We start from the raw sequence: 15,884 nt of genomic DNA, 5'->3' as shown, positions 1-15,884 counted from the left end.
TCCTTCCTTCCTTCCTTCCTTCCTTCCTTCCTTCCTTCCTTCCTTCCTTCCTCCTTTCCTCCCTCCATTCCTCTCTTCTTCCTTCCCTCCTTTCCTCCCTCTCTTTCTCCCTCTCTCCTTTCCACTAAATAATATCTTAATTTTTTTTCCATTTTCTGTGACATTACAGTTTTTTAAATAGATTTTCGTGATACTTATTAGAAGTGGAACTATTATTATCAGCAAATATTTCTATCACATCAATGTCATCTCTTCATCTAATGCTGTCCTGAGATCAAGGATGAAGAGCAGCTTGGTATAATATTCTAGAGAGTCACTGAATGAATGAATGAATGAATGAATGAATGAATGAATGAATGAAAAAGCATTTATTAAACTTTACGGATACAAGCAAGGAATACAATCCCTGCCCTTAAGGAGCTTACCTTCTAATAGAGGAAGACAATATATAAAGAGGAGCTAGAGATAGAAAGCAGGGAAGTGGGGAGAGGGCCATATAATTTGGAAACAGTTGGAAACTGACATTGTGATTGGGAAAGATAAGGTAAAAGTTCATTTTTCAGAGTCTGGGGTGCCAGGGGTGGAAGTCTAGGGTCAGGAAATCCTGGGTTCAAGTTGTTGCTTCTGACACCATTCTGAATCATGGGCAAATCACAATCTCACAGTGTCTCACATTTTTTTTAGCCTAGTGCCTTGAAAATACTAGGGACCATAAGTTGCAGTAGTCTTCTCCATCTGAATTGTCCTAAAGGAGTTTCCATGCTGCAACTCCCCATATCAGTGAAATCTCAGATTTTGACCAAATAGTATCCTGAGAGATCTATGAGTATTTATATGGACAGTTAATTGGGGTCAGTAAATCCCATTGCACATCATGATTATTATGAAATTAGCTTTTGTAACTTAGTGTCTTTATTCTTATGGACATTAGTTTGAGTTGGGTTGATTATATTATTATTTGTTTGTGGTCTACCAAATAACAATTTCTACTTCACTTTACTTCAGTAAGGATCTATGATAGATCCATTATTTTATTGGGATAGGTTCTAAACTTGATCACTCAACCAACCAATGAATCATTTATTTAGTGCTATGTGCCAGCACTGTGCTACAAATGGGAGATGAAGAAAAACAGCAAAAACAGAAGTAGTTCCTGCTTTCAAGAAGGTTACATTTTAATGTGATAGACAGACACAATCCTTAAAAGACAAATGCTCCTTAGTAAATAGTTTTCACAAGTTACCACGACCAAATATTAATTACCTACAATCTATAACTTTTTATTGATGACCCCATCTGAGTTTAGGCTAGTTGTTGGGTGACAGGCAAACTGTTGTGTGGCCTTTACAGCTTGAGAGGGTTTAACAGAACTTGTATGTTGCTAGAGTGTTTTTTGAGTCCATGTGATTTCCTCCATTCTCTAATTAGCCATTGATATAGGATTTAGTGCAGGATACACTCTCTAATAACAAATAACACTATAATAATCTAGCCACTCTCTTAGTCTTAACTGCGTAGCAAGACTTTAGAGCATGTACGTTCAATTGGCTCAGATAACTTACTTACCTTTGTCTCTCCCTATATTTTCAATAGTGTCTCATAGCGCCACTGGAACAATTTTTCTTAGAATCAGTTAGACACTTACTAGATGTGTGACCTTGGACAAGTTACTTGACAACTCTCAATTTCCTCAACTATAAAATGGTATTAATAATAACATCTACTTCATAATGTTGTTGTGAGGATCAAATAACATAACATATGTAACCTATTATCTATCACATTGGGATAGCCTCAATTTCCTAACCTATAAAATGGGAATAATAATAGGCCTACCTCACAGGGTTGTTGTGAGGCTCAAATGAGATACATAAAATATATAAGCTATTATCAGAGTGGTCCATACTGAGGTGTAATCTCCTTGAGGTCAGAGAATGTTTCCCTTATGTATTTGTATAACTGTATTTTAGCAAATGCCTTATACGTGGCAAACACTTTAAAAAGTCTCTGGAATTTAATTGGCTGAATTAATGTATTAGTTCCCTCCTTACCCTTGACACTGGAAGGAGGAAACTAGTTTAGAAATAGCTGTTTCGGGCACCATTCTATAGAGTAACACCTTATCATAGACTGCTTAGGATGGTTAATTTCACTATCAAGGTAGACACATTTTTCTGTGTTTTATGTATAGGCAGAGAAAAGGGTCCCCGAGGGAGCTGCACTCTTCCAGAGAACAGACACAGAACTCTCCTGTGAGAGTACTGCTTTCTTCCTTTGGTATTATTTCTTGAGATTAGGCAACATGCTCTTGTGAATAGAGAAGGAGGTATTTGGGGAAAAGAAGGAGGGATAGTCTTAGATACTTCAGAAAAAAAAACTTAGCTTAGTCTGGGGCCAATTTATGTTCAGTAGTTACCAATCTTGGCCACTAAAGCCATCCATTCAGTTCCTTATATAACTCTTGCTACACTTGGATAGATACTAACGGGATACTGGAGTTGGGATTCCTGGTTTCCTAGGAACAAAAATACAGGTCACATATTCCTGTAGCCAGTCCAAAATGGAAAACTCCCAAAGTGGACACACAAACACAAAAGAAAAGAGAGGCATTTTACACACCTAAGGTAGAGATTTCTCAAGTCCATATCATTCTCTATTCTGCAAAACTTCATGGAATTTCACTTTATAGGTATAAGTGGCAAAAATAAAATGATAAGATTCTAACACTGCTTTTTATATAAGGTTAATTTGTGTAAGACTAATTATATACCACTAACCTCAATCAAGATGGTGACTAATGAGAATGTATCTAATTTTTTTTTGCCTAAAAGAATTTACTGACACATTACTGTTCCCTTACACTCAATATTTCTCTCTCTCTATGTTCAATAACTAGGTGTCCCTCTTCATGATTGCATGATGGCCCTGGTTTTCCCTGTCTGTACATTGGCTTATTTATTTTCTATCCAATGTCTGTGGCCTTGCTATATTGAATATGACATGCTGAAGGCCTCTGCTTGTTATCTTCAAATAGGACACAGAAAGTCATATAGTAGGATAAGAAGGGTTGCATACCAAGTGGATGGAAAGGAAAAAAAATTAGTCAAGAAAGGCAAATACCATCTACTGTCAGAGGTAATTCATGATTGTGATTACCACCACTATCAATAAGGATTTATTGAGGAGTTTCTATGAGAAGACTGGACTTGTTGAAAAAATCCCTGATATTGGGAAAGATTGACAGCGACAGTAGAAGGGGATGGCAGAGGATGGGATGGATAGATGCAACAACATGAACTTGGAAAGACTTTGGGAGAGAGTAGAAGATAGAAGGGTCAGGCACACTGTGGTCCATGGGGTCGTAAAGAGTTGGACATGACTGAATGGATAGACAACAACAAGGTACCAGGAGCTACACTGAGCATTGAAGATGCAAAGGAAGGTAAAAACATAATCCCTGTTCTCAAGGGGCTTATATCCTTATGGGGGTGGGGAGAGGCTATGTATATATGACATATGCAGTACAATTGGAAGGAAATCTTTGAAGTGGTGTGTGTGTGTGTGTGTGTGTGTGTGTGTGTATGCACCAGAAAAAACCTCACAAAGAAGGTCAGTTTTTAGCTGTGTCATGAAGGAAGCCAAGGGATCCAGAATGCTGAAGAGAAGAGAGCATTCATTCTTTGTGTGAGGGATAGCTAGAGAAAAGGCATGGAGTCAGGTGATGGAGTACTGTGTTCAAGTAACAGCAAGGAGTCCATTGTTGCTTGATCATAGATTACATGAAGGTGATAAAGTGTAGGAAGACTGGAAAGGTGGGAAGGAGGCAGATTGTGAAGGGGTTTAAAAGTCAGAGGACTTTAAATTTGATCCTGGAAATCATAGTGAGATGATGGAGTTCACTGAGTAGAGGGGCTGACATGGTCAGACCTGCGCTTTAGGAGAGTCACTTTGACAGCTGAAAGGAAGATAGACTAGAGTGAGGAAATACTTGTGTCAAGGAGACCAACCAAAAGACACTAGCACAGGTCTGAAGACCTGAGGGCCTGCATAAGGGTGATGACTATTTGAGTCAAGAGAAAGGCACATACATGAGGGATGTTGCGAAGGTAGAAACAAGATTGGTGATGGATTGGGTGTATGGAATGAGTGTAAGTGATACTAGTACAGTGCATAGAAAGGCAAAGTAGCTGACTAAGGGTAAGACAGGGGGCTCTTGGGATGGACAATAGCTAGCATGGAAGAAAACTGCTGTTTTGTTTTCATAATATCAATGTTAGGGAGGAGAAATGTTACAATAGGTAGTAGTTTCCACCTTGATCTGCCCAGATGATTGACCATATTTTGTGGTGCAGACAGATTGCTGCCTGGGAGGTCTCCATCAGTAAACACTGGGTGAAAAGTGCTGCCAAGTGTTAATTTTCCACTTTATACCTTTGCTCCTACTGTTTATGTCATCTGTTTACCCCTTGTCTGTCCCAATCTCAATATTACACTTCCTTTTTAGAATTATAAATTGTCTTCTAACAAAGATTTTTCCTTTAGTAGAAATGCTAATGTTTTCAAAGCACATCTCATTTGATCCTCGTGAGGTAGGTGATACTTTATTCCCATTTTACAGATGAAGAAATAGAGGCTGAGGGAGATCGAATAACTAGTCTTGGATATCTCAGCTGCTAAGTGTCTGTGGCAGGATTTGAAATGGAGTTTTCCTTACTCCAAGTTCAGGGCTTTATTCCATTACGTTACCAACTGTACCTAGTAGAGGGGCTACACCTGTGATTTTATTTGTACAGAGAACTCTTGGTTGACAAAAGTCCCACTACTAATGTAGGTCAGTACTTTTTCTATAATTTACAGTCTAGAGCAGGCCTGTACAATCTGCGTGCTGTGGGCAGCAGGTTGTGCAGGCATGCTCTAGGGTTTGCCCAGGGCACCTAGGTAGTAGAGTGGATAGAGCCTGGAGCCAGGAAGACTCATCTTCCTGAGTTCAAACCTGGCCTTAGACATTTACTAGCTGTGTGACCCTGGGCAAGTCACTTAACCCTGTTTGCTTCAGTTTTCTCATTCATAAAATGAATTGGAGAAGGAAATGGCAAATCACTCCCATGTCTCTGCCAACAAAACCCCAAATGAGGTCATGACTAAACAATAATTAGAGGGTTGCCTAGAACAGTGGGGTTGAATTCATAGAAATTGGGGTTCACAAAACTATGCATAAGGATCTCTGGGGGTCACATATTGATTTTAAAAGACCACATATTAACACTATCTATGATATATTGTTTTTTAAATTTATTTTTGCTAAATATTTGCCAATTGAATTTTAATCTTGGAGTCCAAAAACCTGGGCTATAAGTTACTTAACTCCCCCATGCCCAAGTATCCTCATCTGCAAAATAATGCCTAGACTATATACACCTACTTGACAGGTGTTTTTGTGAAGATTGCACGCAATCATGGATTGGGTAACATTTTGAAATCAATAACATTTTCTCTTTTAGAGAAAAATTTATTATTGCCTTTTATTTTTACATCATAATTATTTCCTGACATACTGATGCCCTCTATTGATGGTTTCTGGTAACAAAAAAAATGATAAAACCAACCCATGGTGATCATATCTGACAGTGCATATTGCATTCTGTACCCATTGAGTCACCCCTCTCTGCACCTCACAACCAATGTGTTTCATCATCTGTTCTTTGGCGCTGACATTGGTCCTTATAAGCAATCAAAGTTTGTCTTTTGATATAACTTGTACACATTTCAAATAGTAGAGAAAAAGTACTATATTTTGAGTTCAGATGGTCTGTTTTTTTAATTTATTTATTCATTTAATGAACACTAATTAAAGCACTCTCTTTGTGTTAGGTGCTGGGAATATAAATATTGGAATATTAAGTCTCTGCAAAACTTAAATAATAATACCTGTGCTTTGTGAACTTTAAAACTGTGGAAATGTGAATTGTTGTTTTTATGCTACCAAGTGGTAATATTTGGGTAGCATAAAATTCAGAAAATTGATATGATTATATTCTCCTTTTTGATCATATGGGATATAATAACTTGTTTATCACTTTATCTTCCTATCTAATATATGAATTAAACCATACTGCACCAAAATAAAATCTTGATTCAATAATATCATCCACTTCATGCTCTGTCTTTTTCCTCTCTATGGTCACTATAGACATATAGTTACCTTTATGTGTAGACACAAGTCAATATATATCTGCTAATATATGTTAGATAGGGATAGAAACCTAGCTCATATTTGCTTAGCATTGTTGGCAGAGAACTCTCTTTTGTGAAGAAGCCAAATATCTTGGCTCTGTAGCCACAATGGACTTCAATTCATGACAAGCCACTATGATTTAATTTGCTGAGCTATAGAAGAGAAAATTCCCCATCTCATTTAGAATCTCATTAAAGGACTCCTTGGTATTATGGCATTTTCAATATTAATGTGAAATTATATATAAGGTATTATATATACATGAGATATTGTATTTTACTATCATGCTATTCAGTGATATAATAAAATAACTAAAGGCTAGATTTATGTCATTATGGATTTGGCTCTCATGACTTTAGAGAAATGAGGCCATTGGTAAAATCTATCCCTAAAGCACTAACTAATGCTTTTCTATTGCCAGGGACAAACTCTCTCTTCATAGAGGGGAGCCAAATCCAAAGGAATGTGTATCAGAAGTAGTAATTTCAACTACTCATGCACACAGATGATTTCTAAGTTAGCTATAACCTCTCAGGATAAAGATTTAGGTGCTATTAACATACAGCTTCATGAAAACATCTGTTCAAAGTGTAGCAGTGTGTGTTTTTTTAAGGCAAATAAAATGTTTGGCTATATTAAGAAAGGAATTTAGAATAATCTAGAAAATATTATAATGGCAGCATATAAATCAGCTCATCTTTGACTTGAATTCTTCATTCAGTGCTTCTTATATAATTTCAGTGGAGGCAAGGCAAAAATAGAAAGGTCCAGAGAGGACAATAAAAATGATAGGAGACATAGGCAGGAGATGGGATTCTGTGCAAGAAAAAATTGAAAAGACTAGTATTATTTGGTTTGGAAGGAAAAGAAAGGATGAGCAGAAGGAGAATTGATTGATATATAAAATAACAAAGGAATCAAGAATGGCAGACAATGTCCCCAAGGTATCTGATGCACTTGATAGATTAAAAATTTGAATTGTGTAAAAGAAAATATTTTTCTTCATACATCATAGGGTTAAATTATGTAACTACTGCTGCAGGGTATTATTATGGTAAATAGTCAGCATCTTCAGTTGCATTGTCTGCTGCAGGATATCATTAAGAGAAAGAGTCAGCATCTGTAATACCAAGGTAAAAAAAAAAGTTATTCATCATAATGCTTCACTGTGGAAACTGCAAAACAGCTTGATTTAAGAGGCAATTTTCTACTGTGCTGTACTATTGACAATTAAGTACATTACAGAACATTTACATCTCCTGTAGAATCAAGAATTGATAGAATATAGAACTGGAAGTTCCTGTTTAGTTAAATTTTTTATATTAATACTGGTTAAAATGCCATAGAAAAGAAAAATAAAAGATTGGAAGGATTACTTGTTCTATATAGAATTTGAATGAGAATATAATTCTTTCTTTCCAAGTCATTTATGGTCATAACCATTAAATAACTTTAAGATGAAACAGTGGCCTAAACATTAGGAAGCTGAGATTAAAAACTGTTTTTCAGCAAGAATGTTGCCTGATTGGCAAATGAGATTTCAAGCCCAGAATATATTTTTCATCAGATCTCGATCCATAAATTATTTAGACAGGGCTTATCATTATTCCTTAGTCTTCTTTTTGCCTTCTCTTTCCTCTTTTTTGCCCTTCCCTTATATATTTTTTCTACCCATTTCACATTCTATCATTTCCTCAATTTCTTCCTCTTCTTTTACCTCTCCCCAAGTTCTATTCCATTCCATTAATGAAGCAAGAGATTAACATAGGGGAGAAACGCATATTCTAACATTTTCATGTTCATGTGTATGTATCTATAAAAGTCTCGGGAATAGGAATTTGAGTTTTCATCTCTCTTAGTGCCACTTTTGCTCTGGCTCCTCTTTAGACTTCTAGGTTGGAGTTGGGCCAGAGTGGGAGAAGTGATAATATCCCAAATATCTGACACCAGAGTGGATTATAGGGCTCGATTGGTTCATAGGGTCCGGATATAGATAACCTGCTTTGTCCAGCTGCATTCTGTAGCCTCAGGAATTTAGCTGCCAACACTTTCCCACTTCATAGCTATGATAGCTATATGCCTAGTACAGGTGACAGATGGCATGTCTATATGAATAGGCTCAACCCCAGGATATCTGTGGTATGATTTTTTTTTTTCCTATCAGAGTAACTCTTGAAGACATACCGAGTGATATGGAGTCTTAGATATGTGTGGGTAAAGGGAATAAATACCAAGTGTAATAATGGATTATTTAAAAGAAAGATTGAAGAATAAAATTTGTGGAATTGTGAACAGATGTCAGAGGTGAGTGTATATGTGGCTGGACAGTGTCTGAGCCATTGCAGCCTTAATATATATTAAAAAACATGTATATTTTTAGATAAGTACATTTGCTTAGAAAAGCTATTTCAGAAGCCATAGAGTTACTATTCTATCCTCTGGATCCAGTTTGACTAGTAGAGCTTCTCTCCCCAAAATCCTAAATCTAACTCTCAGACTTTTTACCTTTGTTACCTTGGGCAAGTAACATAATTCCTCCTAGGACCATTCCATGGACCTAGGACTCCTTAGTTTTAAAATGGAGATTTTGGATTAGGTGATCTTTAAGAATTCTTCCAGTTTTAAATCTGTGATCCTATGATCTATTCACCCACTCATCTGGGAACTGGCTTATCTGCTCATTTAATAAACTGCAGAAAACAATGACTGCATGATTGAGCATTGTATGTGTGTCTATGTCATGGTATCCATTAAAGATACTGCCACTTCCCTTATGGGTTTGGGCCATTTCAGTTTTCACTGTATCATGATGTAGGTCATCATTAAATAATAATGAAGGATGAGAAGGCTAAAATATGTCACTAGAACTACTTCAGGAAGGAGGATGGAAGGAAAAGAAGTGTGCTTCTTTACTGACTTATATTTGGGGGGATACTGGGCATTTCTACTCTTCAGTTTCTAATAAGAAATGATATTTGGTGGCGCTATTCAGGGATGAGGAATCTTCAGTCTCCAGGCCCCATGTGACCCTCAAGGTCCTCAAGTGAAAGTCCTTTGACTGAATCCAAACTTCATGGAACAAATCTTTTTATTAAGTTTAAAAACTTCTGTGAAGTTTAAATTCAGTCAAATGACTGCACTTGAGGACCTTGAGGGCCACATGGGGCCTGGAAAATGCAGGGTCCCCACCCCTGAACTAGACTGATGAAATAGAGAATCAGCAGAAAATGGGAATATGTGAGGATGGGTAGAAAATTTGCACACATACACACACATATGTGTTTCTAAGTCTGTAAAAGATAACCACTTATACAATGTGGAAAATTTACAGAAATTCACTTTGCTTTAGACCCTTCAATTTATTAAAAAGTACATAAAGAGATAATAGAAGAGATACTGAAAGACCATTTTGATTTTTTTGCTACATCTTTTTAAAGATAATAAAGGTGAAACAAAAGTGTTTTTATAGATTCCTCTTTTTTGTATTTTCTTGAAATTTTAGCATGCCAAATACAAGTAAAAGCCATTCTTTAGCTCCTAGATGACATATGTATGGATAAAAAGCAAAACCCCAGAAGCCAATTAGGACCAAATCTCAGCTATTTGCAAACTAGCTCTTCCATACATATACTGTAGGCAATTTTAAAAAGGAACTTTTATGAATTATCTGTTTTTTGGGGTCAGTGAAGCATGGAACAAATATTTTAGACCAATTAGCATGTAGTTTTTCATCTCTGCCACAGTGAGCTGCTGCCAGTCTATGTACTACCTGTCAGAGTAGGAGCCTTTCTAACAGAAGGGTTGAATTTCTATCCTATTTTTGAATTTTAGCTAATTTTTTTTGGCAGAGTAGAAAAGTCTTATATACAAAGGCATGTGACAGTGATGGTCTCCTGCATTACTTGACATTTATATTTTGGTGAAGACTTTTATCCTGACATATTGTTCTGTTCAATTATCATCATATCTTTTTTTTTTCAGTGCAGTAACATTCAGGAAACTAGAACTAGGATAACTCAGCATGTACTTGAAATCATTTGAAGTTGCTAAAGGATTTTGAGGGGTGGATATTTCAGAGAAATTGACATTTCAGAAAGAGGCCCCCTCACCCCCTCCAAATCTCTGTTGATGTTTGAAAGCCTTCAAAGTGTTGCTATGATCAGAGAGAAGGGTTTCTTGTGAAATAGTTCCTCCCATACTGCAGTGACTTGGGACTGTTGGGCTGTCGATTCAGTTCCTCTCTGGTAGAAGAGACTTGTTTCATGAAAACTGAGGTTGCATCCTGAATCTTGAAGGTTTATTTTGAATTTAGATTAAAAAATATAAAATTAGCCTATTTTCAAAAGAAGCTTCAAAGCAAACCTTAAAACAGGCACTCTGATTGGAATATCTCTTGAAAAAAAAACCAAGCTCCTAATGCTCTACATTTCATGTTTTTGACAACATTTATAGTTTTTTTTTTCATGTCACAGCTGTGAGAACTCTTTTTTTCCTCCAACCTGTCTGAATACTACTTATCAGTTTCTTTTGCTGGGCCATTATGAATCTTCTGTGTCTTATGTGTCCCTCCAAGGCTTTGTCCTGTGCTCCTTTCTCTTTAGTTTTCCCCTCAATGAGCTATTAATTCATTCTTAATCACTTGCTTGAACTCCAGTCCACAACTCTAGTTGCTTTCTGGCCATATTTGCCTGGATGTCCCAAAACCACTTGAAAGTAACATGCCTGAAAGATAATTCGCCATCTTTCTTCCCAAACTCACCTTGCCTCTAAACTTCTTTATTTCTGTTGAGAGAACCAGGATCTTCCTAATCACTCAGGGTTGTAAGTTTGGAGTAATTTGTAACACTCCCCTTTCCTTTGCCCCCAAATCTAATTAACTGTGAATTCTGGTGGATTTTACCTCTACAAAATCTATTAAATAAGTCTCAATTACCTCACTCACATGATGCAATGACTAGAATATTGGGAATGGAATCAGGAAGACCTGAGTTCAAATCCTACTTTTGATACTTAGCAGCTATGGGACCCTGGACAAGTCATTTAACCTCTCTAAGCCTCAATTTCATCATCTGTAAAACAGGGATGATAATAGCATTTACCTGCCAGAGTTGTGAGGCTGAGATAATAGTTGAAAAATCTTTTGCAAACCTTAAGGAACTATATAAATATTATGATTATGATTTATTATTTCTATTACCCTAGTTGAAGTCCTCATCATTACTCACCTGGACTCCTATGATAACCTCCTGATTAGTTTTCCTGCTTCAAATCTCAAGATCTCTTCAATCTAATATCCATACAGATGCCAAGATCATCTCCTTGAAGTATGGACTTGACCAAGTCATTCCCCTGCTCAAAAGTTTACTTTAGTATAAAATACATACTCCTCACTCTAGTATTTAAAGCTTTCCTTGATCTGGTTCCTATCCACCTTGCAATTCTCATTTCAGTTTTGTTCCAGGAAAACCAAAGCACTATGTTTCCTCAGATTTGACATTCTTTCTCTTGGTAAATTTTTCAACTGTATTTCATGACCAGAATGTGGTCTATCCTTATTTATGTCTTTCAGATTTCTTTGGGAATATGCTGGATCTGGCTCATGCTAGCTTGTCAATATCTTCAAAATCTACAAATGCTCAAATCAGGACTTGATTTATTGTTTCATTGATTGTCTAGACTTAAGAAAATCATGGAGAATATATTAATAATGGAGATTAAACTTGAAAGTGTGTTGTGTGTAGATTTTTTCCCCATGAAGATCTAATTAAGCATTTACCAACACACCCCTACTTTGATGTTCCTTTTAGACCACTCAAATGTGGCTAATACCTTCTCTGATTGCTTCAGTAGAGAGAGCAGTTAATGTATTTCCTTCCTCAAATATTCCTAGAATACTTTGATTTCTTCTCTGCCCCTTTCATTCATGTTCTTCAACTATATTGTGTCCTACTATATTCTCTCTCCAGTAAAGTGCAAGCTCTGAGGTTAGGGACTCTCTGAGCCTACATAGCACAGTGCCTTAGGCATTTAATAAGTGTGCCACTAGAGTGGTGCCACAGAACCGAGGAGAGCTAAATCATTCCTCCTTATTCCCCTACCCCCATTTCCCTACTTTATGTGGATTGGATCACTTCTTCTCAGCCAATCTTTCTGTGCTGCCCATTGAATATGACTTTTCTGGTCATTTCCTTTCATTGCCTCCGAAGAAGAGTGGTTTTCCTCTAAGAAATTGAGGTGGTAGATTCCAAATGTGGTGGTTCTACCATCACAGATGATGAGACTAGATTGACATAAAAATAATGACAAATCTGTTTGATTTCACATTTATTGAATCTTTCCAGTTTCATCTATGAAAATTCTGTGAAGAGTCGGGCTTAGTTTTATCTTATATCTGCAGCTTTCTGCAGATATTTTTCTTTCTGCAGACATTATTTTCCCTCCATTGTTCTGTGTGTGGGTGATATTTCTGTAATCATTTGCAATTTTTCTCTGTAACATTTTGCATCTAAACTTTTAAGTTTGTGCTTGTCTATCTTGGCAATAATAATAATAAAAACCTCATGTTAATGTATCACATTAAAATTTAAAAGCATTGTTCTCACAACAATATGAAAAACGTAGTACATATTTTGTCATCTTCATTTTATAGGGAAGAGACCAAGTTTCCTACAGGATAATTAAGTTGTTCATGATCATGTAACTAGCAAATGTTGAGGATAAGTTTGAAATTCTGGTCTCATAACTCAAATTCATTGTTTCATATATTACCTTTAAAAAAAATTTAAAAATGTGTTTTAAGGTTTATAAAGCACTGTGCGTATTTTATCTTATTTAATCCCCATTGCTATCCCTGGGGGAGAGATCCATGTCTCTCTACTTGGGAAGGTGATGAAGTGTTTGGAAGCCCAGGTGCTTTCTAGGCTCTTTATTATGGTAACTTTTATATTCATTAGCTATTCTAAGAAATTATGATAATCAGATTCAATATCCTTACCTTTATCTATTTCTAATTTTTAAGCAAAAAAGCTTCTTCAAAAGATAATTTTAATTTTTGTAATTGTAATTGCATAGAGTGTTTTCTCATCTTTACCCTTTCTTCTGATTTGGTGTAGTCTTTTTAACTTTTGTTTTAATCAGTGCCAATCAATTGATAGCTCTGAAATGGCTCTGGCATAGGTCCTCTGTTAATTTTATTTATTAATCTATAGTCTCTGTCTCTGTCTCTCTCCCTCTCTGTTTCTCTTTCATCTACCTCCTACCTCTCACCTAGGTAGTGATTTTGTTCAGTGCTAGCAATGTCTACCAATACATTGGTTACTTTGTGATGAATTCTTTGGTCAGATTACCTTTACTCCATGCTTGGAAAAATATTATAATTGAGCACTTCTGCAAATCAAACCATCAGATTCTCATGAGGCCAGTTAACTGGACAGAGTATCCAGGAGAAGTAGGCTTGTAGTTTCCCCCTATATTTTCACTCTAAGACTGTGCCCACAGAATTGCAAAGTTCAATGGGGAAAAATAAGTTATGTGTTTTTGACACTGTGAATTTTTTTTCCCTTTAAAAGGCTTATTTTGACCTCAGAAGTATAATTAACTTACTAGACAAATGTAATTGGTTTTAAAATAGATTTGTATAACACAGATGGGTTTGAGATATTAAGAATATTTTTGATATATGACCTCTGAAGACTATAGAAGAAATGTGAAAAGTCCTAGATGTCTTTTGATAAAGTAAATCTTTTTGCTTATGCAAAAATAGTTTAGTTATTAAATACTAAAATAAGTACTTTAACATACTTCCCCATCAATTAAAGTTTTTTCTATTAGTTTAAGACATGTAGATATGAAATTAAAATTTTCATTTTAGCTTCTAATTATGAAATGGAGAAAATCTTGCCATTTTTACAACATCTGATGAGTTGTGGAAATAGGAAAAAAATCTTTTCTTAATAATATAGGGTGTCATTAAGCTGTTATTGATTGAGATGCAGAGAATTTCCCATGTACAGCTTCAATAATAAAGGAAACTAGGAATGTTTACAGACTGATGAACTGACTGAGGCCTTTGTTATCTGTGCTCACATTGTCTTTGTTCTATTGCTAGACATGTGCTTTGTTCCCCTGTTAAGCATACTTAGATGGCAGGGAACTGGCTAATTTGAAACCAGTAAGGACTAACGATTTTTTTTTCTTTTATTGACTATTGAAAATAATTCTCTTTTAAAGACCTTATAAACTCTGGATTTATTTAATTTTGTGTGAAATATTAATTTATTTTGTCTGCTTTCATTTTTAGATAGAGGAATTTCGAAGACTGAGGACCCATGTTAAAGGTGCAGAACTCTTAGAGGGCTGTGATGGAATTTTAGGAGACAACTTCAGACCCACTCAGCCACTTAGTGACAGAGTAATCCGAGCTGCATTCCAGTAGCCAAAGAGATGAGGAATGAATTAAACTTCATCCAGGTATGTGGTCATTAAAGAAAATGAAGCACATAATAATATGTTACTCACGATAATCAATATTTAGTGGTTAAATAAGTGTATTTCATTTTGAGGAAACTTGTGACATTTCAGAACCTCATTTAATTACAACAGTCTGAAGTTTATTCTGACATTTTCTGTAGTGGAAAATGTAGTCTTTATCTTTTCCTTTATATATGCTTCTTGAAGCATATACATGCTTTATTTATATATGCTTCTTACCTTGATAGTGATAGTAGTGATGGCATATGTAAGCATACTGCAGTAGTAAGGAAATAGTGATGGGAAATGGCTCCTTGATAATTTGCCATAATTTACACTGAAGTTACAGAATTTGGCATCCAAAGAATTAAAAAGTATAGATAAAGGGTAACAAAGGAAGCTATGGTAATGGATAATAGGAAATGAAAGCATTCTGAAATTTTGAATTTTGAGTCTCATTCTTTAAGTAAGTGATGGTCAGTGTGCTTGTGATGGCTAGTGGCAACTATAAATTTAATCCTATGTTGGGGTCAATATAGCGCCCCCGATTGCAGCTTAAAATTTGGAAAGACAGAGATGTAAGTTAGGAAAGTATTTTTTTATATACTTAACAGTCCATCGAGAAGCCTTTATTACCTATATGCATTGGATACTTTACTATATATGGTAGAGATTGATAGATTGTTGTCAACTTTTTCCTTTCTGATTCCCATCCAATATGCCCATCTCTTTCCATCTTTAAACCTTCACTAGACCCCACCATCCCCTCAAGCTGTCATGCTACATCTCCTCTTACTTTCTCAGCTGTACTCCTTAAAAGATCTGGCTGTATTGGTGTATCACCGAGGCAATAGTCACAGCACCAATGGCAACTATGGATATGGCATCATTGTTCTGAATAGAAAAATATAACAGGCTCTCCACATATAAAACAGATACAAAACATTTGTTCAGACCCCAGAAAGCCAAATTCCAATACCAGAAAACTAAATCCATCATAGCAACAAAGAAGTTAATACATATTATCACTGCAGAAAGCAACACCATCCCAGTGTCTTCCCACAAACAAACACTCACAATACTAGCTGTCTGCTTGCCTGCATCCTTTCTCTCCTCTCTCTCTCTCTCTCTCTCTCTCTCTCTCTCTCTCTCTCTCTCTCTCTCTCTCTCTCTTTCTCTC

At 36.0% G+C, this 15,884-nt stretch overlaps 1 protein-coding gene across 1 annotated transcript in view; it reads left to right on the top strand.

Annotated features, from left to right (window-relative positions):
• The window catches only part of CA8 (carbonic anhydrase 8), a 177,473-nt gene that overhangs the window by 108,247 nt on the left and 53,342 nt on the right, over window positions 1-15,884 (top strand). The window contains exon 8 of the mRNA XM_069099997.1: window positions 14,535-14,704. Within this exon, the coding sequence (XP_068956098.1) occupies window positions 14,535-14,669 (135 nt within the window). The 3' untranslated portion in view covers window positions 14,670-14,704. The remainder of the gene's footprint in view (window positions 1-14,534; window positions 14,705-15,884) is intronic.

Source organism: Petaurus breviceps, unplaced genomic scaffold (genome assembly GCF_028583685.1).
Source record: "Petaurus breviceps papuanus isolate PSGF00001 unplaced genomic scaffold, PetGlider_PUasm1.0 38, whole genome shotgun sequence".
NCBI lineage: Eukaryota > Metazoa > Chordata > Mammalia > Diprotodontia > Petauridae > Petaurus > Petaurus breviceps.
This window is presented reverse-complemented; position numbering and strand designations above follow the sequence as displayed.